We start from the raw sequence: 27,705 nt of genomic DNA, 5'->3' as shown, positions 1-27,705 counted from the left end.
TTCAGAGTGATGTGCCCATAAGCCAAGGAATGCCAAGGATTGCTTACAACCGCCAGGCTCTGGTAAAGGCCAGGAAGAGATCTCTCCCCTAGAGCCTCTGGAGGGAACGTGGCCCCACTGACTCTTGATTTCAGCCCAGGTTATTGGTTTCCCACGCCTGGCCTCCAGAACTGCGAGGGAATGGCAACTGTTGTTTTAAGCCACCCAGCTTGTGGCCATTTGTTCTAGAAGCCACAGGAAACCAATCCAGGAAGAGGGCCAGTGCTGTGCGTGTCACCGAGCAGCTCACTGACGTGGCCGCCCCAGCAGGCTCCGTCCTGCTAGGGGTGGAGAAGACTGTGGCTCACACCTCACAGCCACCCCAGCTCGGGCGTGAGGAGCTGGGGATTTGTTCACCAACTCTCATCTACCACGGGTTGCAGGGCATCCCCGGGGAGCTTGCTCTCTGTCCCACATGCAAACCAAGCAGGTCCCCAAAGCCAGAGAGAGCTCTCCGAAAGAGTTATGGTTGCTGCACTTATCAACCAGGGGTGAGCCAGAGTGCCAAGGGCACACGGGCAGGAAACCAACAATGTCTGCAGTACATACAAAATAAACGAGAAACTCAAAAGTGGAGACCCAAGCTAGGGCACCAAGGGAGTGCCTACACAAAGACGTTGGCTCTCCGTGGGTAAATCGGGAGGCTGATATGTTGCTGAGTGCCAGCCGGCAAAACGAACATCTGGCTGCTGTAAGAGATGACACTGTAAGTGCGGACGGGGCTGAAGACAACAGAACAGATTCTCTCACTGTTCTGGTGGCCATGAGCCAGAAATCAAAGTGTTGGTGGGCGTGGTTCCTTCCGCAGGTTCTGTTCCTTCTACTCCATGCCCTTCTCCCTTCGCTCCTGGTGGGTGCCGGAAATTCTTGATGCTCCCTGGCTTCTAGACGCATCACTGCAGTTTCCGTTTCCATCTTGGTGTGACCTCTTGGTGTGCTCCCCTCTTCTTAGAAGGACGCCCATCATTTAGGGCCCCCCCCCCCCCGCAAATCCAGGATGATCTCATCTCAACACCCTTAACTGACTACATCTGCAAAGACCCTGCTTCCAAATAAGGCCACCTTCTGAGGTTCCGGTGGACGTGAATTGGCGGGGGTGGGGGGACTATTTGACCCACCTTAAGTAGTTATCCGTATCAGCGTTTTTAGAAATGAGAGAACTGAGCTGCCCAAGATCAGGGGGGTGGTGAGTGGAAGACGGGCGACTTCACCCCAGGTTTATAGGACATCACGGTGCTCAGACTCTCCGCAGACCTGCTGGAGGGACTGTGAAGCGCTCTGAGGAAAGGCTCCCAGCAAAAGTGGCTCAAGGTGGGCCAGACACAACTCATGCCTAATATATATTTGGATTGTGTGACTCAAGGGACTACTCCCCCAAAGACCTCAAATTCCAGGCTGTAGATGCAAATTGAGCATTTCTCTTTCACGACTACCTGTTGGGGGACTTTTGCCCTGGAAAACCGGAGGGGAGGCATGAGCCAGCCAAGATCAATGGTGCACAGTTGGTGCTTCTCTCGACTGCTGTTGTCTTGGCATTAGAAAAACCCTCCGCCACAATCAATTTTATATTTTATGGCCTTTTTACCTGGTTCTCCAACAGTTTCAAGTACACTGGAGCATCTTTTATTGTTAATGGTCTGTCCTCCCGAAATTTATTTTTGGAAACAAATGAGTAAACAACAGACACCAAATCCAGCTTGATCCCAGTAACTCTGAATCCAACAAACTGGGTCTTCTCTTTCGGTTCTTTGCCACTTCCAAGGCCATAAAAGGGTCTTATGAGTCATTAAGTTGTTGGCTCTTGTGGAAATGCCTATGCAGAGCTGCGAAGTAGCACAAACTGTGGAAGGAGTCTGGGGTTCTTCGTGAACGTGGCCTCTGACCCTGACTGCCCATCTCATCTTCAAAGGGAAACCTAGACAGGACTTTACGTTCCGGACCTGCCAGTTCATCATACCCTGGTTTTTCAACCCCCAGATGAGAATTTTTCACCCTTATCCTCATCTTCAGTCAAAAACATGGAACGCAAAACACAAGGACAGAATTCTAAGCTCTAAGAGGGGGAACATCTAGGTCCCAGCACAATGAATTAGTCAAACCTGAAAAGTGACTGTCCTCCAAACAGAATGACAAATTTTCATCTATATTATATTATCTTCGCTACCATGAGATGCTGACGCCAACGGTGAGGAGTTAGGTCAGATTTCACAGCGAAGACGGTCCTCACTTCAGACGCTCACTGCAAAGCTCAGAAGTCCCCAGGCCACCTGCACTTCTGACCATCTGGCTACGGATTCACAGCCCCCGGCTGCTCCCTCAGGTTCCATAATTCATAAGAACAGCTCCTAGGACTCAAGAAAGCACTGTGCTGACTTCTACTGTTCTTTGTGAAGATTACAAATTAGGGCCAGCTGAACAAAGAGACCCATCGGGCAAGGACAGGGAAGAAGAGCCCAAAAGGCAGGCGTCTGTGTCCTCAGATGCTTCCTGTTCCCCACACACAGATGTCTGATTATCAACCCGAAGCCTGCTGAGTTTTGGAGTTTTTACTGGGGTCTCATTATGTAGGCACAGTTGATTAAATCACTGGTCATGTGACTGAACTCAACCCAGCCCAGAGGTTGGGGCTGATGCCACCAGGATTGGGGCTCCAAGTCAGGGGGCCCATGTCAGTTGGTCCTTCTTGTGTGCCTGGGCCCCCATCTACACCAGCTAATTAGCATAAACTCTGGTGTGGTCTGAGAGCCCCACCACGAATGACAGACACTCCTCTGTCTGATTGGGAAATCGTGAGGGTTCCGCCACCCCCTCCCAGGAACCAGAAATGAAGGTCAGCCAGATGTGTTGATATCAACATATACAATTGAGGGGACCCCGACTTTAAGAAGTGTTGTTTCTCCTCTCCCGCTGATAAGAATCTTTTGTCACTGTGTCTGTTTTCCAGGTCCTAAAGAGAAGGGATTCTTGCTTGCTGGGCTCTGACTTACAGGACAGCCTGGAAGGATGGGGGGGCCTGAGAGCCAGGGCTTGGGAAGGAGTTGGGGCTCAGGGCGAGTTTGGCCCTTTAGGGCCTCAGGAGCAGCTGGGTTCTGGGGACAGGAAGGAGGGGGCTTTAAGAAGTGCACATGAGGGGGTTAAGTTAGACACCCCATGATATGTGTGGAGAAATGTGACAGGACTTAGGAACGAAATTCATGTCAGCTTTTGACCTTTGAAATACCTTCTCCCTCAGATATGGAGGCTCAGGGGCCCTTCCGCTGGGAGGTGTCATGACTTCATCCATATCTGAACCTTCTTTTCCCTCTTTACTCGCCACCCTCACATCGCAAGTGGGGACCAATTCATGTGAATGTGCTTCCAGATCAGCTGAAGATAGGGAAGGCATGTGCTGGGTCTGGCGGGAGTCCTAGGATGGAAGTGCAAAGGCCCTGGGGCCCAAGGGTGGGTGATTGGGTCGTGAGTGTAATCCATGCTCTTTTCAGCACAGCTGGATTCCTCTTGGTGCTGGGCATGGGGTGAGGAAGGGAGACACCTCAACGGGACAGTGGGAATCTCCAGTTTCACCCCGAGTCGGGCCAGGGGCTAATGCCGGAAACTCTTAGTAAGCATCATAATCCTCCTCTTCAAAATGGGCACTGGCATACTCCAAGCATGTTGTCTCAGCCAACTTCCTCCTTTGGAACCTATTTTAGCGAGCACCCACTGGTTCTCCTTCGCTATATCTGCATTTTTGTGCCTAGGAGATGTTTTCCAGACACTCAAAAGAGCTGGTAGATAAAGAATGGCTCCTGTGCTCCCGGGTGTGATCATCCCGGTGCTATTCCAAGTTGTACCCAGGACCCCCCGGGGGGGGGCAGTGTTCCTCTGTCCCCCGTGGTGACTTGTTCACCAAGCTGCCTGTGCTCTCAGCCTCCAAGCCTTGTTTTTCCTTGCCCTGCCATGTTCCCTGGCATTACCTCCCACATAAACCTCTTGCACAAAGATCCAGGGAAACCCAAACCACGATATGAAGTTATCAGGAGGTCGAGGTCCTATGTCAAAGGGCTCGGCATGGGGAGGGCATAGGGCAAAGTGCATTCGCTGTCGGATGCCATCCTGACCCTTGGAGGATGTGCAGGGGAGGTGGGCCTTGGAGAGGGTTGGGAGGGGTCCAGGTGGAAGGGAGCTGACTGTAGGATGGTGCCCAGGCAGGAGGAAACACTGCCACCTCTCTGGTGGGAGGAAGGGGAGGCAGAAGAGTGGGTGAAGGGTTGGGCAAAGTCACCCATCCAAGGAGAACAGAGATCATTACCCTTCTAAACCTCCCATTCCTAAGGGGGTTAGAGTCGACGCCCATGGTGCCCCAGCCTTGTGCAGCTCTGTTTTTCCGGTCCCTGAGCCCACAATTCTGGTAGCAGCGGAAGACTCCTTCACCTGGGCTCTAATACTTTTCTCCCTCCCGTCATTGTTATTCCTGTTACTGGTATCACTTCAAGCACAAAGCGTTAGTGTAATCAGAGCAACACTTTATATCTCTAGACTACCTTTCACCTGACACTTGTCTGACACTCACCAAAGACCCTGGGAACTTTAAAGAAGCCACACAAAGTTCTCCTTGGCTCCACCCTCCTCTTAAAGGCAATCGTCGGGGGCAGGAGAGGAAGCAGATCCGATCACATATTTACTCACCTACCTCCCAGGCTTCTCCCAACAAACCAGCGAGGTAAGAATTATTAGCCCCGGTTTGCAGATACCGAAAGGAGCGTCCCAGAAACGAACCTACCAGTTTCTCAGTTCAAGGTCCCGTGACCCAGACTGCACATTCCCAAAAGGCTTCCCATGCGGACTTGGGACACCTCCCGATGAAGCCCACGACCAGTTAGGAGGACGATTTCCGCCTACCGCTGCCCATTGAGCCACGCCGCCTTCCTGTGGAACGAATCAACATCTTTTTCAAGTAAGCCTTCTAATCAAACATGGGAAAGGCACGATTGTATTACACCGTGCGTTAAAAGAGTTCATTTCTTTCAGGAAAATATTTTAAAATACACGATTTCGTGGCAATTTTCAGCAGGTTGTCACATGTTAAGACTGGTAGGAACCCTGACAACGGAGATCTAAAAATACTGTGTTGTATATTCGACCATTGCTAAGAAAATCAATCTTCGGAGGCCTCATCAGGAACAAAGGCTTGTTAGCTATACGTAGTGATGGATGTTAACCAAACTTACATGGGGAGCATTTCACAACATGTATGTACACCAAATCATGGTGTTATGTACCTACAAGTAACACAGTGTTACATGGCAGTTCTGTCTCAATCCTGGAGGGGAAAAGGAAGGTAAGTGAGATTCACCGAGAATAAACATCCCTGTGTCATGAGACGTAACAAAATAAAACAAAGTAACAACATTCGTAGCTCCAGGCTGCATGAAAACAGACTGTGGGTTGGATTTGGCCCCCAGGCTATGTCTGCTGACCCTTAACTAGCCTAGTTGATCCACCGTCAAGAAAAATAAAAAAGGGAGGTGGCCCTTTAAAAAAAAGAGACGGCCCCAGAGACCGTCTCTCAGCCCTCTCCTGTGCCTTTTATTCTGTCTTGTGTCAGAGACCGCAGAAGCAGACCCTGAAACCAGATTGGAGGGTAAGCGGCTTGTGTGAGCGGTGGTCCCAGAGCACCCAGGTAAGAGAATAAGGAGGTGGGACAGGGACTGAAGGCATTGAGCAAAGATTTTCCATTGATCCAGTTACTGTGGTGGGCAGCTGGACCCCGGTTGGAGCTGGTCCTGCTGGGGACCCCTGGGAGACAGGTGTAGCACACCTCAAAGTTACACTGCTACGCAGGTGTGTGACTTGGGGTGATCACCAATACCCGCCCCCAACCGCACCTGCCATGTGCTGAGAGCTGCTCGTGTGAGCCACAGAAGGCCTCCAGGTGGGGATCCCAGGTGGCTGCTGCTGGCGAGGGTGGGGCCTTTGTCACCAGAAGTGGCAAGCACCAGGGGACTGGAGTGGGGCACTGGCAGCCTCCTCCCCCTTCATAGGGTCTTTAGGGAGCATGCACGTCTGCTAGAAATACCTAATCTCAATTAGTGAGTGCATGTAGGGAAACCATGCTCTCTCCATGTTTCTCCTGTCCATGTAAAAAAAAAAAAAGACACAGTTTACATACATTTTTTTGACAAGCCCCAGAAAATAAGCCCCTAGAAGTCAGGAATGAAATCAGCAAGCCAGTTCTCCCCCCTTCTCGTTCATAGCACACCATTCCTCCCAAAGGCTCCGTAACAAAGCCACATTAACAAAACTTTCCCCTCTGAGCAGGCCAAGTGGTGGCAGGTCAAACCTGTACCACTATTCCTTTTAACGGAACAGAAACTGAAAGAGAAGCAGGCATGGGCCTGGCGTCACGTGATGCATCACAGCAGAGCCCTGTCCTGGTCACACGCCCCTGCTCCACCCCAGGATGATGTGCGGCACTCAACCCCACAGCATCCGTGGCATTGTCACCCTGACCTCTCTTCCCTGACTGTGGCCCCAACAGCAGCATCGAGAGAGCAGAGAGGCCACTCGGTGTGTCCCCAGACCCTCTGGGTCCCATCTGCAGGTGTGTGCAAAGGGTCTTCTCCGCACAAGGTGGGGAGGAATGCAGCAGTGGCGCTCACTGCTGTGAGCGCTGTGGTCCACGCCCCTGGGTGATCTGGCATGAGCCTAAGAGTCTGTGTCAATGGAGGGTTCAGAGACCACCAGAAAGAAGAGTAGGCATCTGTGCACCAAGGGGCGGAGGTAGTGAGAGTCCTCTGCCTTGGGTGCAAGCAGCAAAAAAACACATTCTCTGCAGAGAATTTTAAAATAATAATAAGACCCGCTAATTGCACCAGCAGCTTTACACAATGATGCCAGTAATAAATTACTCCTTGAAAACCATCTTCGATGGGTCTAAGTGCTAAACAGTTGATGTGGTTACTCTTGGGTTTTCATAACCATGTGTATAGGTGAGCCTCAGATCAGCACATCCTTGGTGCTTGAAATTTAATAAACATTCTACAGGGGAGTTAATTCAGTTCTACAGTCCACCCCCAACCCACGCCAACTCAGCTACATAGCGTGTTCCGTTTCAGAGTATGTTGGCATGGGAACAAGACAAAGATTCTTGTCTCAGCACTTCTGCCGGAGCACCTGGCCAAGGCAGTTGGACAAGAAAAAGAAAGAAAAGGCATTCAGATTTGGAGAAGAAGAAGAAGAAGGAGGAGTAGTAGTAGTAGTAATAGTAGTAGTAGTAAAACAATCTCTGTTTGCACGTGACACGATCCTGTATATGGAAAATCCCAAGGAATTCACTAAAGCACTATTAATACTAATAAGCAATTGCAGCAAGTTGGAGAGATACAAGATCAATGTACAGAGATCGATGGTATTTCTATCCACTTGAAATAATATGAAAGCTAAATTAAGAAAACCATGTATAATATTAAGGAAAAAATTAAGAAAACTCTTCGCTTACAATAGCATCAAAAGCAATAAAATATTTAAGAATAAATTTAACAGGGACGCCTGGACAGCTCAGTTAGTGAAGCGGCCGACGCTTGACTTCAGCTCAGGTCGTGATCTCAGGGTCCTGGGATCGAGCCCCGAATTGGGCTCCACAGTTGGTGTGGGGTATGTTTGGGAAAATATCAGTGAAAGAAAGATCTAAATAAGTGGGAAGCCATCCCATGTTCATCCGCCTCACACTGATCTATAGATCTAACACAATTCTATCAAAAACTCCTCTGGCTGTTGTGCAAAAATCGACAAGCCGACTCTAAAATGCATATGGAAATGTAAGGGGCTGAGAATAGCCAAGACAATCTCGAAAATGAAGAACAAAGCTGAAGTACTCACACCACCTGATTTCAAAGCTTACTACAAAGCTACAGTAATCAAGATAAGGTGGTACTAGCTTAAGGATGGACATATACATAATGGAATAAAATTGGGACTTCAAGGATAAATCGTCACTTACAGACAATTGAGTCTCAATAAAGGGGTCAAGACAAGTCAGTGAGGAAAGGACTGTGTTTTCAGTGAGGTTGCTGGGACAAATAGAAGTTCACCTGCATAAAAATAAATTTAGATCCCCTACCTCACTCCATACACAAATATTACATCAAAGTGGATCACAGATCTAAATGCAAGGGCTGAAATTATGACCGTCTTAGAAGAAAACACGGGAGTAAATTGGGTTAGTCACTTATTTCTTCATATTTCATCAACACACAAAGTGGCAAGTGGACCACATCCAAATTAAAATTATTCCTGCAAACAATACCATCAGGAAAGTGAAAAGAACCCCCAGGATGAGGGAGAGTATTTAAAAAGTCACAAATCTGATAAGGGATTTGAATCCACAATACATAAAGAACACTGAAACTCAATAAAAGGTCAACCCCATGTTTTCAATGGCTGAAGAATTTAAACAGACGCATCTCTAAAGAAAATATGCAAAACGGCCAATAAACACCTGAAAGCCATTATAAATTAAATCAAAGTAAAAATTATCCTTAGTCATTAGGGAAACGCACAATGAGATAAGACCCACAATAAGATGCCTCTCCACACCCATTGGAATGGTTGTAATAGAAGAGACAGACAAGTGTGGCAAGAAAAGGAAAAATCAGAATGCACATACACTGTTGGCCGGGATGTAAATGGTGCAGCTGCTTTGGGAAACACTTTGGCATTTCCTTGGCGTGTTCTAGTTCAATGTGACCCTGAAATCCTACTCTTGGGCACCTACTCAAGGGAGAGGAAGTGGATGTCAACACAAAAATTTGTACGTAAATGTTCATAGCCTTACTTGTAGTTGTCCGAAAGTGGAAACCACCATCAGCTGATAAAGAGACCAACAAAATGGGGTGCATTTCGAGAAGTGAGTGTTACTTGGCGGCACAAAGAATAAAATACTGATTCCTGCCATGTCATGAAGAAACCTTGGAAACCTTTTGCTAAATGAAAAAAGCCAGATACGAAAGTCCACCTAGTACATGATTCCTTTTGTAGAAAATGTTCAGAATAGGCAAATCTATAGAAATAGATTAGTGGTTCAGCAGGGGGAAGGGGTGGTGAGAATGACTGCCAGGGGGTACAGGGTTTGGGGTGATTAAGAAAGTTGTCAAATTAGGCTATGGTATGACCACACAACTCTTTAGAGACCAATACCAAAAGCCATGGAATAGTACCCTTTAAATAGGTGAACTTTATGGTTCACAAACTATATCTCAATAAAGCTATTTAAAATTTAGAAGTTCCTAAGGGTTCAGAATTTTTAGAAGCTCATTTGAGACTGGTTCCTACCTCCAACCCCCCCGGGCGCTGCACACTCCCCTCTTGAAACAGCGGATTTCTAATGAATAACAACAGTACAGTGATTATACAGAACCAAACAACTTGAATTACTTCATTTCTGCCATTCTGCAGCCGCTCCGTGTTGTCATTTATGGTTAAAATTTAAAACAGGGAAATGGGACGAGTCACGAGCCGTAATATTCATTTCATTATCTACACATTTTCATTCACGTGTGAAATATTTTCCTGAAATTGAATAATACCTTTAAAATTGAAATTCATTCTTTCTATAACAGGTCACAGCTTTAAAACCAGACACCGAGCAAATAATGATTGTTACTGATCGTGATATAATTGTAGCTGAAAGTAGTTTTGTAGTCTAGAGGATAGTGTTTACAGATAATCTCCTCTGATCATCACCTACGCCGGTACTGCTGCTGGGGTGGGAGGGACGTGTCCTGAAGGGCTGGAATATCACACTCTAAATGAATCAGCTAATCTAGGCAGGCCCGATCAATCTCCATAGTTACTAGTAGGATATTGATACATTTCATGCATTGGTCAAGTCTATTACCACTGGGTGGACCAGTAGCGTGTTACAGTTTAAACTTGGCATCCCCTAAAATGAAAGTGCTGGAGAAGAGTAGCGTAAATGTGGAATACATAACAGGCACGTGTGTGTGTGTGTGTGTGTGTGCACGTGTACATGCACAAGGGTACATTTAGTTGTTTGGTGGTTCTTGTTTGGCTTGGCTTGATTTTGCGGTGTGTGTGATCCCTCTTGGCAACACCCACGTGGGTGTCTCAAACAATATGCCCAGTGAAACCTTTCTACCTTGACGGTGTCTCGTGTCATACTCTGGTGTGTTTATCTCTCAGCTCAGCGTTTTGAACCATGTTGTTATTCCCCCACTCCCTTCCTTGCTCCCTGGAAAGTTCCCTTCTCTCTGACTTGTTTCCCGCGCCAATCCTGGATTGGAAGTCACCAAGTTTCTCTGTGTTCTGACACCCTGAACTCACCCATTTCAAGGCAAACGTTTCCAACGGACACAAGTCTTTGATTAAGAAAATGAAAGGTCAGACACCCAAATCTTCCGCTCTGCTCACGGTTGAGTTCAAGGTAGATAACAATGCACTTAATTTTCAAGAATGTAAAATACTCGCAGGCTTAAGCTTAGAAGGATTGAAGAAGCACCTGCCCGGAAAGGCACCTGATTCTTCCAACTAGTCGCCCCATAACGGTCACACGCGGGCGTCAACATTGACAAAGCAACGGGTGTTTTTCACATCAGTCATATGGAGGGCTGCTTACCTCTCAATCGGCTGGAGCGACCTGGCAAATGCCGTGCTCAGGGAACCTTGGGGAGATATACTGAAGTGTGTTATGCACACAGATACTGCGAGATGCCTCATAAAAACCCAGACCTACTATAAAGCAGTTTGAGAACCACTGGTGTGTAGACGACTGTGTTTAAAGTGGGCAATTCTATAAGCCACTACATTCGTATTTTTAATGAGCCCTGACTTTGGTGCTCAAACACGGTGTGCTAAAAACAGGCATAACTCAGCCATTTGTATTACTTGGGTGTTTCCAGTTGCTTTCTCTGAAAGCAGGAGGGAGGGGAAAAAGCCATTGGCAGGCACGGTGATGGATGAGCAAGGCTACATATTTTCCATTTTTAAACAGAGAGGACCAAAAGCAAATACCGGGCCCCTCTTACAGTCCGCGCGGAGGGGAACGGACTCCACTTGATGAAGCACCTTTCAAGCCTCAGGTAACCCAGAGCGTTTTTAGAGCCTAATCAGTTACATGCTGGTAATTCAGTCCCCGAAGACAAACAAAGCATCCATTACCCGGGCGCTGCGATAGCTCACACGCGTTTCTGGTCATTACCACAATTACTCATTATTTATGCGGGGCCACAAGCCCACACGCCACACTGTAGAAAGGATGTGATGTGCCAATTACCCTAATGTTCGTTAACTGAGAAAGAAAATGGTCAAGTTTCTGAGAGTGTTATCTGTCCCCCCCGGAAAGGAGAAAAAATGGACAAAACCCGGCGGTTTGTGGTGACGGGGCTGTCTTCTTTTTCCCGACACTTGCCTACTGCACGACGTGGCACTTCGTGGACCATCACGCGGCCACCCTTCTGGTCTTACAGAGCCCTACGTTCGCTGCAGATCTGGTGCAATCACGAGCCCACTGTCATTTTGCCGCCTCCCCCCAACCCCGCTTTTTTTGTTTGTTTGTTTGTTTGCAGTCATGCTTCCCCATCAATACTGTGGCAAAGCGAATTTCAAGGTATCTTTTCCCCCATGAGATACACAGACAGCTATCACCATATTTCACAGCTCCAACAATTGGAAACTGTTGCATGTATATTACCGGCCTCTAGAAGGGAACATTTTCCTCCTGGATTTAACCCATGCTTTCAGCAGGAATTAAAACAACAACAACAAAAACAAGTCAAGGGTCATTGAAGGGGTTCAGCATACAGGAAAGTAAATGGACCTCTCAGTGGGTTGTTTTTCCATCGGTGTAGGGCAGTGTGGACCCACGGATCTGATTCGTCTCTGTGCAGGGAGATGGCACAGGAGCAGTCTGAAATGAAGAGGAATGAGCTCAGAGGAGCAGAGAGCAAGCACAGCATAAAAGTACAAAGTACGTAAAACGTAATTAAGGGCCTGGAAGGTGGTTTGCTCTCGATGCTGTTCTGGGGGGTATTAATATATACAACGGCAGTGAGGTGTGGCATCTGGGAGAAAAGCAATATATTAATTCTCAGATCAATAGTTTGTGAAATGCCTTTTTGCTGTCCCAAGCGTGCGACTGTTTCAGCGATAAGGCGTGATTTTCTTGGAGTTGAAGACAGCCACTGCTGGATGAGATTGCTCTCTGGGGGTGGGGGAGAGGTGGAGGGAAGTAGGGGGAGGCCAGCCAGGGAGGGGTCGTTTAAGAGCGAGGCCCTCACCATCCCCTGGGTTCCTGCTCTCTTTCCATTTTGTGCTCGGTGCAATACAGAAATGTCTCAGAACAGCGCCTTGTGACCGGGTCCGAGGCTCTAGGTAACGCCAGCCTCCTGTTTTCCCTCCTGATCTCCCCGAAGCTCTTAACCTGCTGTAGATGGCTAAAATTGTTCGGAAGGGAGGAGGCTTGAAGGTGGGAGTGTTGGTGGACAGATTGAGACCTATGGGGGAGGATGCTGGGAAAGGGGGGGGGTAGCAGACGGAGCAGACAATTAGGGGAATGGGAAAAATTTAGCGAACCGCATCCACAGTATAGCAATGGCAGGGGAGCCTGTTGTTTTTGGCCTGTTCCTAGGATGTCAGTTTGGGGTGACCCCATCAAGGGAAACTCTGTGGTGCACACACCCCCCCCCCGCAGGCAGCCTCCAGCCTCCAGGGGAGCACCCTCTGGGGGCATCTGTGGCTCCAGCTGGAGCCCCCCCACCTCCCCTCCCATTCAGCATTTACCCCCTGCTCTCTGAAACCACCCCTTCCTGGAATCACCCCCAGGATTCCTACCTCTGCTCAGATGGGGAAGGAGCACGGGCAGCTGTGCACACCAAGGCGAGATGCCCCTTCCCTTTCTTAGTCGCCCCAGCTTTAGGGAGACGGGGTCCCCTGAAGTTCTCTCAACACCTGGACGGAGGGGACAGACCAGAGTCTCGGGCATTTTAAGGCAGAGAGAGCTAAAACTGGGATTGGGTCTGCTAACCCGGAGAGGGGGCGGCCGGAGCAAGACAAGATGACTTCCAACTAAGAGAGCGGTTCTCTCTGAACACAATGGTGGGTCACATCAGTGATCCCATGACCCACATGCACCGGTCACACCAACTTGAGTGCAGGGGTGCGGTGACTCCCCAACCAGTCTTCTCCCTGGGTTTTTCTCTTCAGGGGCTCCCCTTTCCAGCTCCTTGCGGATGTATTTTATGATGAAAGTATTACGTGAATATGGAAATGTGCATTTTCTCGGGGAGAAGGAAACCGGGGAAAAGCAAAACCTCCCCATTTGGCCCTGTTCACTCTTTTCCTAGCTCGATGCCTTAGGGACGATCGTTTTGGACCAAATCAGACTTTCAGCTCAATGTGCCATAAAACCTCGTCCCATCCAGAAACCGCACGATTTTTCATGTTTTGGTAGCTGGGGTCTGTACCGAGAGGTCAAGACACACACTGACTTTTTTCCGAGGTTGGCTGCTCGGTGACTGTCTTACTGTTCTCACGGACTTGCTTCACTCACTCGCAGAGCACGTGGCTTCCTGTCTCGGGAACTGCCTTTTCATTTTGCTGTGGCTCATTCTCGAGTCTTTTTTTTTTTTTTCCAAGAGAAGTGCTTGAGAAGTAAATTTCCAAAATCCCTGCATGTCTAAGAATGTGTTTATTTTGTTCGCACATTTGATTGATTATTTGGTTGAATACAGAACTCCACGTTTAAAGTAAATCTCCCTGAGAACGCTGAAGCATTACTTCATTATCTCGTTGCTAGAAGATAATCCAGTGCTGCTGATGAGAACCCAGAGTCCCACCTGATCCTTGGCATGGCCATGCATACCCCCCCCCCTTTCTAGAAGATTTAAGAATCTTCTCATTATCGGCCTTTTTCTTTTCTTCCCTGAAATGTCATGAGACGGAATCCAGGTGCCGATATTTTTTCACCTTCCACGGGGGCTCTCGCCGGACCCCCTCACTGTGGAGATCTCCCCTCCTCGACTCTGACACACACACTTGATGCCGTTTTGTGGTTAGCTCCTTTCTCCGTTCTCTCTTTCCCTGCCTGGAACACTCCTTCCCTGGGCCTCTCGGTCTTTTTAAGTTGGTCACGTAATGTCTCAACTCGTCTCTCACACTTTTCATTTCTTTTTTAGTTTGGTTTCATTTTAATTTTATTTTTTAAAAGATCTTATTTATTCATTTGAGAGAGATCTTATTTATTCATTTGCGAGAGGACACGCAGGGGTGCGGCAGAGACAGAGGGAGAAGCAGACTCTCCACGGAACAAGGACACCCACCCCCATGCGGGACTCGATCCCAGGACCCTGGGATCATGACCTGAGCCGAAGGCAGACGCTTAACGACTGAGCCACACGGGGGCCCAACACTCTTCATCTCTCTGTGGGTTTCATTGGGTTTATTCTCCAGCCTAGGAGATCCCACTGGTGGGCATCTCCCCGCCCCACTATTGTACCTTATTTCCCTCATCTTGTATTTTGACAGTCGCTCTTCGTACTTACATAAACTGTCCCTCTGTTCAGGCAGCCCGTTCCATAGCAATCTGTTCTTATTTTGCGGGTGTGATTTCTGCTGGAATCTCTTGGAGGATACTCATTAGACGTTTTTTTGGATCATTATGCTTCCTTCCCTACCCTGTGTTACCCTCCCCACCCATGGGAGATGCTTGTCCTATTTGCTCAGAAAGTCCCCTCTTTCAAGCTGCCGCTTTATGCCCACATTTCCAAAGACCGGGGGTTGACAAATGTTTTCCGACCTCCTTATGAGAGGCTGGCAGGGCTCTGTGGGGCAGACGTGGCGTGCCACACTGACTTTTCTCTAGGGCAGCGCTGTACAAAATCTGGCTCATGAACCCCAGTCCTTCTGTGCAACAGAAATTGAAACCAAGCGCTTAGAAGCTCTTTTACACCATTTCGAACTTGCCGCGATAACCGAGCATGAAGGGCAAGTTTGTATCTTGAGTGTCTTTTTTATTTACTGTCATTTGCTAGAATTCCTTTTATTATATTTTATAAAAGTACCAGTCCAAAAGAGATTAGAAGCTTTTTTTGAAAAGGTGGAGGGCTGGGGAATGTCTTCTCCTATTAATAGTTCAGGAGACACTGCTTTGGGGGGCTCAGGTCAGTGGGGGTCTAGGCAGGCTGTCCCTCTAGTAAATGTCACATGGGGAGGGGCCCTTGGGCCAGTGTCCCCATTCCAAGAGCCCTGGACACTCAGAGCAGGTTTCCTATAAATATTTCTTTGGGGGCTCCTGGGTGGCTGAGTGGGTTAAAGCCTCTGCCTTCGGCTCAGGTCATGATCCCAGGGTCCTGCTCAGTGGGGAGCCTGCTTCCTCCTCTCTCTCTGCCTGCCTTTGCCTACTTGTGATTTCTGTCAAATAAATAAAATCTTTAAAAAAAAAAAAAAGAAATACTTCTTTGGCCTTAAATTTTAAATTTTCTAGTAGCAATGTTAAAAAAGCAGGTGAGATTCATTTTAATATATCTTTTATTTAATTGAACTTATCTAGAATACTGTTATTTCAACATGTGAGCAATATAAAAAATATGAATGAGATATTTTGTATTCTTTTTTTATAGACTCTTCCAAATCTGGTGTCTCTTACACATTTAGCACCTGAACTCAGACGCTAAATTTTTCTTGAAAATACTTGACCTCTTCTTAGAATTTTTAAAATTTACGGTTGAAAAAGTAGATTAAGACACAGTTCTGTCTTCATAAGGGATCAAGTTCCACGGTGTGTGCATTTGTCAAAGCTTACCTCATGACATAGTTAAGATCTATAAATTTTACCTAAAAAAAAAAAAAAAAAAAGGCCAAGCCAACTTCCATTTAATGATATGCATGTATGTAAATTTTGTCCCCAAACCCACCACTAGTTAATGAGATGCCTAACGCAGTATTGAAAGGTAAAGTCTGCTGATGTTTTCAACTTACTTGGAAATGTGTCATCAGAAATAAGGATTAATGACTAAGGGATACCTCGATGGAAATATATATGTAATAAATCAAATTAAGCAGAAAGCTCATTGTAGAATCAGGTGGGTGGGGTATATGGGTGTTCGCTCTACAATTTTTTTTTTTTAAAGATTTTATTTATTTATTTGACAGAGAGAGATCACAGTAGGCAGAGAGGCAGGCAGAGAGAGAGGAAGGGAAGCAGGCCCCCTGCTGAGCAGAGAGCCCGATGCGGGACTCGATCCCAGGACCCTGAGATCATGACCTGAGCCGAAGGCAGCGGCTTAACCCACTGAGCCACCCAGGCGCCCCGCTCTACAATTTTTCTAATTTGTCTGAATGCTTAAAAATTCTAAGAAGGTGTTGGGGAGGAAAAGAGACATGTGTGTCTTCAATGAGCTGTACCTACACGTAATCTCACTGCTAAATCTCAGAATTACAGTGTTGAGTGAAAGAAACCAGACTCCAGAGGGGATCTAGGTGTGGTTCCATTCACACAGTTTTGGGGCTGCGTAGGTCAGAGGTCAGGCACAGTTATCTATGCTGTCAGGGGTCGGAAGGTGGTTAGCCGTGGTGGGGAGGGTGCCTAAAAGGCGGCACAGCGTTCTATTTCTGATTATGTGTGTGGGCTATAGAGGTGTGTGTTTGCCTTGTGACAACTCACCAAGCTTTTTGCAGAAATTTGCCCTTGGCTGTGTGCATTAGCTCCCTAATGGGCTGCGTTGTTTTAAGGCAGGCTGACCCTTCCCACCGTGCGTAAAGGAAGCCAGACTTCTTGAAAACCACGCTGCCTGATGTGAAGGTCTCAGAGCGCAGGGGAGATCCCGACCCGATCCCTGGCGAGTCCTCTGGGCCTCGCTGCTATTTATTTGGAGGAACTTTCTCTCCGTGCGGGTCTCAGTCACAGTCTCGAACACGCTCCACAGAAAGCAAGCCTGTGTTCCTCAGTCCCCAGTGCGCACACATCCCCACCACCGCGCCCCCCCAAGACGGCCTGGATGTCAGATTCTCCCGCGCTCTGACCACACGCCATGATTGATTTTTCTCTCGCTTAATGTGTTAATATATCAAATGCCTTTCGCTCTGGTAGCTCAAGGGACTTTTCTCAGAGAACTTACAACATGAAATGGGAAGGCATGTCCTCTAGCTATTACAGGGGTAAATGAAAAGAGAAGGGGAAGAAAAATGGCAAACTGAGGCAGAGTGGGCGGGGTGGTGGGGGCTGGGGAAGTAGGGGTGCCTCAGCCGGGAGAGAACAGTCTGAGAATATCAGGCTGTGTCCAAGACAGCCAGATTTTTGGGTTCATGATTCAGATAAAGCCTCAGGCAGGATCTTCCCACCCACACAGTGAAGATCAAGGACCACCCCCCACCCCCACCGTCCCCGCCCCAGGATCTATGGCCATAGCTGCCAAGAGTAAATTATTATAAACGTGGACATCTGGAAAGCACAATTTCTCTTATGGGGTCATTCAGCAGAACTTTTGAGAGCACTAGTGGGGGTGGGTGTCCCGGGCCCAGGGCAGTGGGTCGGGGGAGGAAGGCAGAAGTAGGGTCTGTGGCCATGAAGTGTCCAGAAGCGGCACATGCCAGGCAAGCCCAGGGCAGTTTCCAGAACAGAGGCTGAGGGTGAGGAGAGGTTGGGGCTTGGGAGGGGGAAGGGGATGACAAGGCTATAGGATTCCTAGCTTCCCGCTTCCTTGCCGGGGAAAGCCTCCCACCAAATCACAGGGAGGAGGCCTGGAAGTTCTTCAGAATGTGCCCAGTTCCTGCAAAAGGACAGCTGCCTACACCCGGACCGGGAGCTGGCACCCCCTGGGTCCTCTCCAGGTTCCCTGAGCCAAGGCAGTGGAACTGGGGGGTCTGAACTGCAACCCCAGGACCCACGGGCTCTCCCCTCCACTCTCTTCCCCTCTGCTCCCCAGGGGCCAGGGACCCAAACCCCGCCCCACCCCCTCTTCCTTATCTCTTTCTAACCTTTTGCATTTTTTAGTCTCATTTCCTGCCGGGTTTTGCATTTCCCTCCCCCTGCCAGCCTATGACACACTTTCTCTCCTTTTTTTCTCTCTTTCACCTCCTCTGGCCTCGGGGACTCCGGCCTGGGCTGCGCGTAGCCCCCTCCCCGCCCTGCAGCCCCTGGGCGGGTGGCACCCTTTAACCTACGGCCGGGCGGTGGCGCGGAGGGCCGAAGGGCCGGGACCCAGGGGGAAGACGGCCGCCTGCGCGGAGGAGGCGGCCAATGCGGCTGGTGGAGCATGAGCGCCCCAGGTAGGCAGGGCGGACGCGGGGGGTGGGGGGCATGGGGCGCGACTAGGGGGCGCAGCGTGGGGATGCCTCCGCCGCGGGGGGCACCGTCGGGGTGTGGGGGGGTGTGCTGGGGGAGAGGACACGCGGGGGTGGGACGGCGTGGGGGGGCCACAATGCATCCGGGCCCAGGAGGGGTGCGGCGGGAAGATGGGGGGTGGGCCACGGGGGCGGTGCTGGCGATGGGGTGTGGTCGCTGTGGGGGCGCACCCGGGGAGAGCACACCCCGGGGTGGGAGCGACCTGAGAGGTCTAGGACGACTTGCCCTCCTCGCCCTGCGGAGCTGGACCCCCATCTATCTCTCTCCCCCTCCCTTTCTCTACCTCACTCTCCATGTGGTATCCCCGCCCCCCACGGCTACCCCAAACCTCTCCTTCCAGTCCTGATTAGTCCCACTTTCCACCTCCCTGTGTCTCCTCCGGTGCTCTCTGGGACGGTCGGGTCAGTCTCCCTGTGTTTCCACCTGGCAGAGTCCCCACACCCCTCTCAGAAGAAAGGGGTGAACCTGGACGTGGGTCCGGGGAAGCAGGTCCCTGGCAGTGGCCTGGCAGGGCGCCCCTTGGTGCACCTGCCCCACAGAGAGGAAAAGAACCTTTTCTAACATCTGAAAGGACAGGAAGTTTCCGTACCACAGCGAGGCCTGACTCAAGAGGCTCCCGAGAAGGTGGGGCCCCTGGGTGCAGAGGGGGAAGGACGGCCTCTCCCGTGGAGAGGGGACAGGAGGGGCTCCAGTTCCCAGCAAAGCCAGGAGGAGGTCCTGGTGACCGCAGCCTGCAGTTCCCTTCCCTGGATGGAGGACCAGCCCAGCACAGGGTTAGGCAGGAAGGCCCCCCTCCCCCAAGCTCTCCTGCACCCTGGGGCATGGGGAGAGAAGGTGAGTTCTCAGTGGTTTCATAGCTCAGAACAAAGTTGGAGGGGCCAAAGGGAGACTAGGAGGCTGTAGGGAAACAGCCTACCCAGCTGCACTTGCCCTGCAGGAACGGAGAGGTTTGTCTAAGCTGGGAGCCTCCCAGCACCACCAGCCCAGGAGTGGGTCAGCGGAGGGCCATTTGCTTACACCTGGACTTGGACCAAACTGACGTCTGTGCCTAGACCGCCCCGAGAGCCTTTGATTTGCAATTCCAAAAATTTGCCCTGACATTTACAACTCTCTCGAACCTACAAGGTTATCAACCTTCTAGAAAGGGAAAACATGTTGGTCAGTCCCTTGACAATTACTGAGTGCCTACCATGTGTGCAATGTTCCCTGGTAGTCCTGGGGGCCACGGATTCATCCACTTCTGTCCACCCCCGAGGAAGCCATAAAGAAATGCTGGTCCCATCGTGGGCCAGGGGTGCTCTGAGGCCAGAGGGAGCCTGGCACCGAGCCTCGACACACTCCAGCAACAAAGCTTATTTCAGCACTGGCATCAAAAAGAAAGGCGTCTGGCCCCGCCAGTCTGGTCTTGAGTTAGCGCAGGAATGATCCTTGATGGGATGTTTTTCTTAATGGTGGTAAAATACACGTAATGTGAAATTTACCTTCTCCACTGCTGTTGCTGTGTCCAGAACTTTCTCATTTTCCCACTCTGAGGCTCTGTCCCCATTCAACACTAACCCCCACGCCCTCCCCCCGGTTCCCGGCATCCATCCTTCTGCTTTCTGTCTCTGTGAGCCTGATTCTGATTCCTCCAGGGACCTCCCATAAGGGGGTTCCTGCATCTGAATTGCCTTCCTCTCTAAGGCTGAGTTGTATTCCATGGTGCCAACCCTCTTGGCTTTGTTTTATCCATTCATTCTTGGCGAGATCTCTTCAGATGACTTGTGGACCTACCTAACTGTTCATCGAAACGTCACGGCCCTTGTTTGAATCAGGCGGTGGGCACTGTCGAGGGGGGTGCTGCCCTGGGCGTCGTGGGGGACACACCGAAGGGAAGTGAGACCCAGATGTCCTTGCCCTAAGTAGTTCGTGCTGAGCGTACTGAGACTCAAAACAAGATGGAACAGACTTGGGGAGGGAGGACGGTGGGCAGTAAGGCTGCGCGGCATGGTAGGTGGGCACGCTCAGAGGGCATGACGGGTAGAAGGTTCCAGGCTGAGACAGCACTGGCAGGACAACATCCTGGCCTCTTCTTTCACTTTCCTACTAGTGTTTCTCCATCCTTTGGAGAGATGACTTGCTTCCCTTGACTGAAGGCCTGTGTGTCTGGTGCGCCGGGGGCAGAGGGGAGGGGCGGACTGGGGGGAGGGGCGGTGAAGGGGGAAGGCGGCCCGGCGCGGCACCTCACCGGGAAGACGAGCTCGGGTCCTGATGTTCAGATGATGGCGATGAAGAGGAACGCTGGAAGATCCGCGGAGACGCTCGAGTCCGTTTTAAGGCCGCCTTCCACTCCCCGCTCAGCCTTGGAGGCCGGGCGCCCTGGTGATGGGGACAGGGCGGGTCGTGTCCTCCGTGCTCTGCCTGTGACCTTGGATGGGCCGTCACGTCAGCTTCTGGGAGTCGTTTCTCCCCGGTGAAACCCGGATATTCCTACGGATTATTCTCAGGATTGTCGGTTATATCAAGCATCAAATGAGAAAACACGAATTGTGACAAATGACCACCTTTGCGAGTATCGCTAACGGCTTCCTTGTCCCCAAGCGCCGTCCTCCAGGTGATTGTTTGGACGTTCTTCAGTATCCCATCGGCCTAGAAAATATCTGCATCAATTTAAATGCAGGAACAGAGAGAAAAGGGAAAGACAGCTTTCCAGGATGCCCCTTAAAAATGCTTTTCTCCAGGGCGTCTGGGTGTCTCAGTCATTAAGTGTCTGCCTTCGGCTCGGGTCATGATCCCGGGGTCCTGGGATCGAGCTCCGCTTCCGGCTCCCTGCTCGGCGGGAAGCCTGCTTCTCCCTTTCCCTCTGCCCCAGCTTGTGTTTCTTCTCTTGCTGTGTCTCTCTCTGTCAAATAAATAAACAAAATCTTTTTAAAAAATGCTTTTCTTCTAAGATCAGTTTTCCCAGATGCCAGTCCCGACCTGGGCCAGCCCTCGCAGGAGAAACACTCTGGGCATCAACCCCTGACCTCTTGGCGAGCTCCTCCTGCTCTGTGGATCAGTGGTTTTAATGTTCCCAGGAGGGTAACCTTTTTTTGGTCATGATCTGTTCAGGGCTTCGAGATTATGATGGTCGCTGTCACGCTTGTGTTCGGGTGTCCATGGCCCAGTGCCAACAAGTCATAGGGGTTGTGTTCCCACTTCCCCAGGTTTGCTCTCTCTGTGGTCCAGCCCCACGGTCAGGCTCCCCCAGACACATGTACTGTGTCACAGCTCCCCACACAGCTGAAGGGGGTCATGCCCCACTGTATGATGGTCCTCACTTGTGGCTGAGCCCAAGGGAGGGGTGCACAGACTCTACACCCCAAAAGAGGGCTCCCTCCTCCCCGTTGGTTTCTCTTTGGAGGGTACAGACTTCCTTCCTGCCCCACTCCCAGTCAGGAATGAGCAGTCCTCGGACATACATGCGGCAGTGACAAGGCGGGGCCTGCCACACTTCTGTCCCAAATCCCACCCCTCACCCCCGATCCTGGTGGTGCCGCAGGCAACACTCATCAGCCTTGGCTTTCTCCGGTCACCGCCACCCACCCCTGGTCTGGCCCTGTCCACAAGGAGGCAAGATCCTTGAGTGGGATGATCTGTGGTCTTGGAGTCAGACAGAAGGGGCTTGCACCCTGACTCTGCAGAGCGCTAGCTGGTGTCCTCAGCACACTCAGGAGAGTCAGCATAGCTCCAAGCCTTAACTGCCCATGTGTAAAATGCTTATAAAAATACCAACCCCTAGGGGCGCCTGGGAGGTTCAGTGGGTTAAAGCCTCTGCCTTCAGCTTGGGTCATGATCCCAGGGTCCTGGGATCCAGCCCCACATCTGGCTCTCTGCTCAGCAGGGAGCCTGCTTTCCCCTCTCTCTCTGCCTGCTGCTCTGCCTACTTGTGATCTCTGTCAAATAAATAAATAAAAATCTTTAAAAAAAAAATACCAACCCTAAATTAACGTAGACCTCAGTGTCTGGGGACTTCTCCTTTTAAAGTCGTACTTCTGACTTGGTTCCTTGGGGTGGAGGTGGGGAGCAGAGTGAGGAATTAAACACGAAACCGTATGTACCACAGTGCTCTCTTCGAACTCACACACCCACATACACACACACATCAACAAGATGTAGGAATTGGCACACTTTCTCTGTGACGGTCCAGAGAGTAAATATTTTAGGCTTTTCGAGCCAGACGATCGCTATGGAAACTGCTCAGCTGTGGTCTTGCAGCGTGAGACGGCGTGCACAAGCAACTATGGCCAGATCAGGCCAAGGGCACAAAACAGGGCACACAGGATTCACCCCGACCATAGTTTGCCAAATCCAGAAGGGGAGAACGTGGTCCACAAGGAGAATTTTTTTTTTTTTTTGAAGATTTTATTTATTTATTTGAGAGAGAGCTAGAGCACTAGCGGCAGGGGGAGAGGGAGAAGCAGGTTCCGTGCTGAGCGGGGAGACCCACACGTGGCTCCATCCCAGGAAGGCTGACATCACAACCTTAGCCAAATTCAGATGCCTAACTGACTGAGCCACCCAGGTGCCCCAAGAGGAAAAGTCTTAAAGGACCTGAGCAAATAGTATGAACACGCCAGTCAACGTGTTTCCTTCCTAATGAAATGCACGCGAAGTCAAACGGCAGGGGCGCACCAGTTTCCACGTCGTGGCTTTGACAATATTTACCAACAGGATAAGTGTTGAAACCCTCTGGCCCAGGAATCCCGCTTCTGAGAATTTAGCTCACAGATGGAGTGTTTCTGCGCGCCGATGTCCACTGTAGCATCATCACAAGAAAAAGTTCGAAGCCACACCAGTGTGCCCCAGGAGTGAGGTCCATCCAGTACCGTGGAATTCTGTGAGGCCATTAATGGGCCAGGAAGGACTCTAGGGGATATCTGAGGAGTTTCTGGAAAAAACTAACACGTATAAGAAACTGCTCTGGTCTGGACCTTGGGGAGAGCGGCTTGGTATTTATTTTATGTTTCGTAGGATTTATTTTGTGTCCTTGTCCCTCTTTATGTCTCTTTTTTTACCAAGAGCATCTGTTATCTTGATGATCAAGAAAACAACAATGCAGGGGTGCTTGGGTGGCTTGGTTGGCATCTGCCTTCGGCTCGAGTCCCGATCTGAGGGTTCTGGGATGGAGCCCCATGTCGGGCTCCCTGCACAGTAGGGAGTCTGCTTCTCCCTCTCCCTTTGCCCCTCCCCCTGGCTCAGGCATGTGCGCACGTGCTCTTTCTCAAATTAAATTTTAAAAAAAAGGAAACAATAAAAAGTAAGGTTAGGAAGCGTGGCTAGAGTCATTCCCATCCACTGTTGCTGCTGTCCTAGCTGCCCTGGGTCCCACCTTCCCGCTCGCCCCCCCCCCCCCCCGAGAACCTGACTTCTGATCTCAGTGGCATCACAGTAAGAGAAATCCCAGGACCTCAACACTCCCGTTGAAAGACAAGACATGCATCTGACCTGCACAGCCGCTGAGTGTATCCATCCACCTGTGTAGCCAAGCACCCAGGTGGAGACACAGGTCCCTTCCAGCCCCTGGGGTCAGGGAGCCTTCCAGGCCCCTGGGGTTGGTGAGCCCTGCTGCTCACCCCCCCACCTGCTTTGCCTGCCCTTGGATGTCACATAAATGGAACCACAGGGCACGTTCCCTTCTGCCTCCCGCCTGAGACCCGCTGGTTGACGCCGTGTGCTGCCGCACTGGGGTTGTGGGGCCCGCGCCGTGTGAACATACCGCGCTTTCTTTACCATCTCCCGTTGGGAAACATCTGCGTGTTTGCACTTAGGAGCTCTTATGACAAAGGCGCAGTGGACATTCTTGCAGAAGTCTGAGTAGCAATGACCCGTTCTTTTTTTTTTTTAAATCTAAAGGCACACAGAAGCCCCACGCCAGCATTACTGAACGTCAGTTAATTATTATTTTAGTGGATGAACATTGGAATGAAATATAACCGTGACTTACCGACATTAGTACTTCCTTCCTGGCCTCTGAGTAAGGATTATGGGATTCACTGAAGGTTTCTAAGAAGAAATGGCCTTTTCTTTTCTTTTCTTTTTTTTAAGGGATTCAAGGATAGTTGGTTCAGGGCGACATGTTCAGCTGAGTAGTAGAGATACCTCACTCAGCCATCCCAGGCTCCAGGCCCCGATTCTCAGGTGCTTTTCAAAGCCCCACATGTTAACCTCCATCACTCCTGGGGCTCCATAGCCCGGGGTCATCCCTGTTTGTGGACGAAGAGACGGGTTCAGAGAGATCCTCTGTTCCGGGGGATGTTCTCCCAGGGTCTCTTGGGCAGTTTCTGTCTCATGGCTTCTATATTCGGGGAGGTTTTAGGTCTCAGAGGAAAGTGACTCCAAGTAGGGGACCCCCCCCCGACTACAGCAGAGCACGGGGCGTCCGCAGGGAACGGACCCATCTTTCTCCCTCAGTGTCATATAGAACTTTGACACTGTATTGTGCCTTTCTTAACTAACTTTAAAATATACTTTTTAAGCCCAACCTTCTCTGCCTTGTGGCAGAGTCAAACGAACAGGCCCTCCTGCCCTGAGCCGGCGGCCACCCTCCCTCCTGGGTCTGGGCACGCTGCCGCTCCCCACCCCCTTCCCCCTGCATGGGTCCCGGGGCCAGTCACATCTGTCCAGAGGATCCCTGCCCCCCAGCACCCTTGCTCTCCTACGTCGTCCACATCTCCCCTCTCCCTAAGGATCATGGCCATCTGCCTACAGATAGGCTGTGGCTCTACCAGACTTTAAAGAAAAGAGTAGCCCGCCACCCCCCGGCTTTCCTGGCCCCTCGCGGCTCCCGGCAAGCCTGGCTCTGGCCGGCTTCGCACCAGTCCCCCGCCGCCGCCACTAGAGCAGAATCCCACAGTGGGGACTTACTGTCTCAGTCCGGGAGGCTGGACATCCCCGAGGAACGTGAGGCCAGGGCTGTGGTCTCCGAAGGTCCATATCCGGGGCGGGTAGACGGCCACCTTTCCCGCTCGGTGCGTTTGCTGCTAAGACTCTGTGTGTGTCCCGTTTCCTCCTCTGATGGAGGATCGCCGACTGTAGGTCCCTGGGGCTTCAGTTTATGAACACGGAGGATGCAATTTAGGCCATCAGCTTTCGAGCAGGTCTCTCTGGAAAGGTTGTCTACACTCTCTGTCCCCCGCTCCTCCGCTGCGTCTGGGCCCCAGCACTCAGTTCTAATAGCTCTCATCAAGGTCACTGATGGCCCCCAGGCAGCTTCATCCAGGGGTCCGTTCTTAGTGCTCCCACGACCTAATCCCGGCCTCACGTGACTGTCCTCTCCGTCCTCTTCAGGACACGGCGTGGGTCCCGCCACACTGACCACTCCTTCCTACTTCTCTTTTCTGGTTCCTCCGTAACCCCCGACCTCAGGGTCAGAGTGTCTGGGGCCTCTTCTCCCCATGCTCACCTTTCCCGGGTGCCCCCAATCTCACGATGGCCAGGTCTCTGTCTGCTGCTCAGGCCCCCTCCTGAGCTCTAGACGCTAACAGCCAGCAGTCTCAACTTGACCTGGACACAGAGCAGATCCAGAATTTCACGACGCTGCGGGTGCTCAGGCTTAACCACCTCCGAGAGGCTCCTGATTCCTCTCTCAGAAACAGCACTGCGTGCCCTGCTCAGCGCGGAAATCCACCTGCTCTGGCGAGGTCGTGGAGAACGCCCTTCTTACGCCTTGTTGGTGCATCTCTTTGGGGCCTCGCTCCCCCAGCGGGTGGAGAATGGCGTGGGGTGTTGGAGACACCGCCCAACTCAGCAAGGCCGGGGGAGTGGGGGGGTGGGGACTCGGAGTCTGGACCACGAACCCATTGCGCAATCGTGGCCAAGTCCCTTCTGCCTTCTGGGCTCAGTCTCCTCCGACGCGACGCAGTTACACAGGACTTGGGACGGCGCACGAGGTCCTTCTCGAGGGCCAGTCCTTGCAGCTAGTGATGGCTTGCGTGAGAAGGACCGAGCGCGGTGGAGGAGTTCTGTGCTCGATTGCCCACGTCTGCTGTGGGTGTAAAACTGAAAACTGAAGCCGGGTGCCCCCAATGAGTCATCTGCGCACTTGCTTGTCAGAACCAGGAATGCTCAGAGCCTTCAAAATCCGTGATCGCTGCGTGACCTTGAGCAAATCACCTCACTGTCCCCAGATTTTTGCTTCTTCACGAGCAAGAGGGAGATAAACAACCTCTGCCTCCCGACCACCCAAAAATTGCTCCGGGGAGCATATGAGATAGCCGGTGAAAAATCGCTTTGGAAATTACAAAATGTTATATAAGTGTGAGGTTTTATGGTTATTAATTGACCTCTCTAGTCCGTAACTCTTGGTAGCCATGGCTTCCTCAGGACCATCTCCTTGGGCTTTGCTTTCCTTTTCTCCTGCTCTGGCAGGACCACACCATTTGGATTTCCCTAATGATGCCCAGAAAGGGGGGGGGGTGACCATAATATTGGGCGTGGGGCATGATCTTCTGTGCTTGGAAAATCGAGACATCTTTAATGCCAGGGCAGGTGGCTTTCTCTGGGGCCCTACAGGTGGTCAGGGGTGAGCCGTTGTGTCTCCAACCATGGTCTGGTCTCCCCCCCACCTTTGTGATGCTTCCGCCCAGCAGGTGGGGAACAAAAATCTTCCCGAAATAAATTTTTGTCTCCCTTCAGGGTTCATCTTTAGGACCCAAATTCTGGAGTTAAGTTAATTCTCCCTTTGGGCAGTCGGGAGAGGTTAGTCCTGTGGCCGAGCCCAGCTCCGGCTTATTTCCAGAGTGGACCTCCGTGGAGGAGTCCTTAACCATCCATTCTGTCACCTGATAAAAACTTCCCTGTCCCCAAATCCACACGTCTCCCTGCTTTCACCTTGAACGTTGTTAATGCCCTGTGTTTTCTGTGAAAATCCCAAACAAGAGTCCCCATTTGTAGCCTCCTGTATGCATGAACTTTTCCCTCAGACCCAGGGGAGCCATCTGTTCTTACATTATTTGGTTTAAGCGAAGCTTTGGGGCATTTCTTCTTGCCAGTGGTGTATTCTGAGTTGGATTCATTGGCCGGGCTCTTATTTATTAGCGAGTGCGTTTTATTGTAATTCATTTCCTTCTGGCTTCATTCTCCGGCCTTTGTCATGAACAATGTTTGGTGTGGTGTGAAATGAGAAGCAGTCACAACTTTTCGAAGACATAAAGGGTCTTTTTTTTCCTGGGTTGATTTCTTTCTTTCTTTCTTTTTTCTTTTTTTTTTTTTTTTGGTTAGTGGCAGAAAAATAAAGGACTTGTGTTTCCTGTAGGCCTGGAAACAGTGAATCAGATTTTTGTTTTGTTTCAAACCTGAAAATCTCAGGC

General features: G+C 50.6%; 1 protein-coding gene and 2 long non-coding RNA genes across 8 annotated transcripts in view; 2 read left to right on the top strand and 1 right to left on the bottom strand.

Moving 5' to 3' along the window:
• The first annotated feature begins 5,648 nt into the window (after positions 1-5,648).
• On the top strand, positions 5,649-12,046 carry LOC116580777. Its single transcript, XR_004281789.1, has 3 exons — positions 5,649-6,622; positions 10,222-10,462; positions 11,925-12,046. It is a non-coding gene; the product is annotated as an uncharacterized LOC116580777 (long non-coding RNA).
• Positions 12,047-18,051: 6,005 nt separating this feature from the next.
• CARD11 (caspase recruitment domain family member 11) overlaps positions 18,052-27,705 on the top strand; it is a 112,032-nt gene continuing 102,378 nt past the window's right edge. For 2 of the 3 annotated variants that reach the window (XM_032327464.1, XM_032327466.1), the window contains exon 1: positions 18,053-18,300. In XM_032327464.1, the coding sequence (XP_032183355.1) occupies positions 18,288-18,300 (13 nt within the window). In that variant the 5' untranslated portion in view covers positions 18,053-18,287. Of the gene's footprint in view, positions 18,301-27,705 lie in introns of all 3 variants that reach the window. The other variant, XM_032327463.1, reaches the window with a different exon arrangement.
• On the bottom strand, positions 18,384-26,317 carry LOC116580775. Of its 4 annotated transcripts, XR_004281786.1 has the most exons (4): positions 25,262-26,264; positions 24,342-24,600; positions 22,335-22,401; positions 18,384-21,004 (listed from the first exon to the last, which is right to left on the bottom strand). It is a non-coding gene; the product is annotated as an uncharacterized LOC116580775 (long non-coding RNA). The 4 variants fall into 4 exon arrangements; XR_004281787.1 differs by lacking the exon at positions 22,335-22,401 and having other exon boundaries at positions 18,385-21,004; positions 25,262-26,252; XR_004281784.1 differs by lacking the exon at positions 18,384-21,004 and having other exon boundaries at positions 22,279-22,401; positions 25,262-26,317.

This window comes from Mustela erminea, chromosome 20 (assembly GCF_009829155.1).
Source record: "Mustela erminea isolate mMusErm1 chromosome 20, mMusErm1.Pri, whole genome shotgun sequence".
NCBI lineage: Eukaryota > Metazoa > Chordata > Mammalia > Carnivora > Mustelidae > Mustela > Mustela erminea.
The sequence above is the reverse complement of the archived record's forward strand: the minus strand, read 5'-3'. Positions and strand labels throughout refer to the sequence as shown.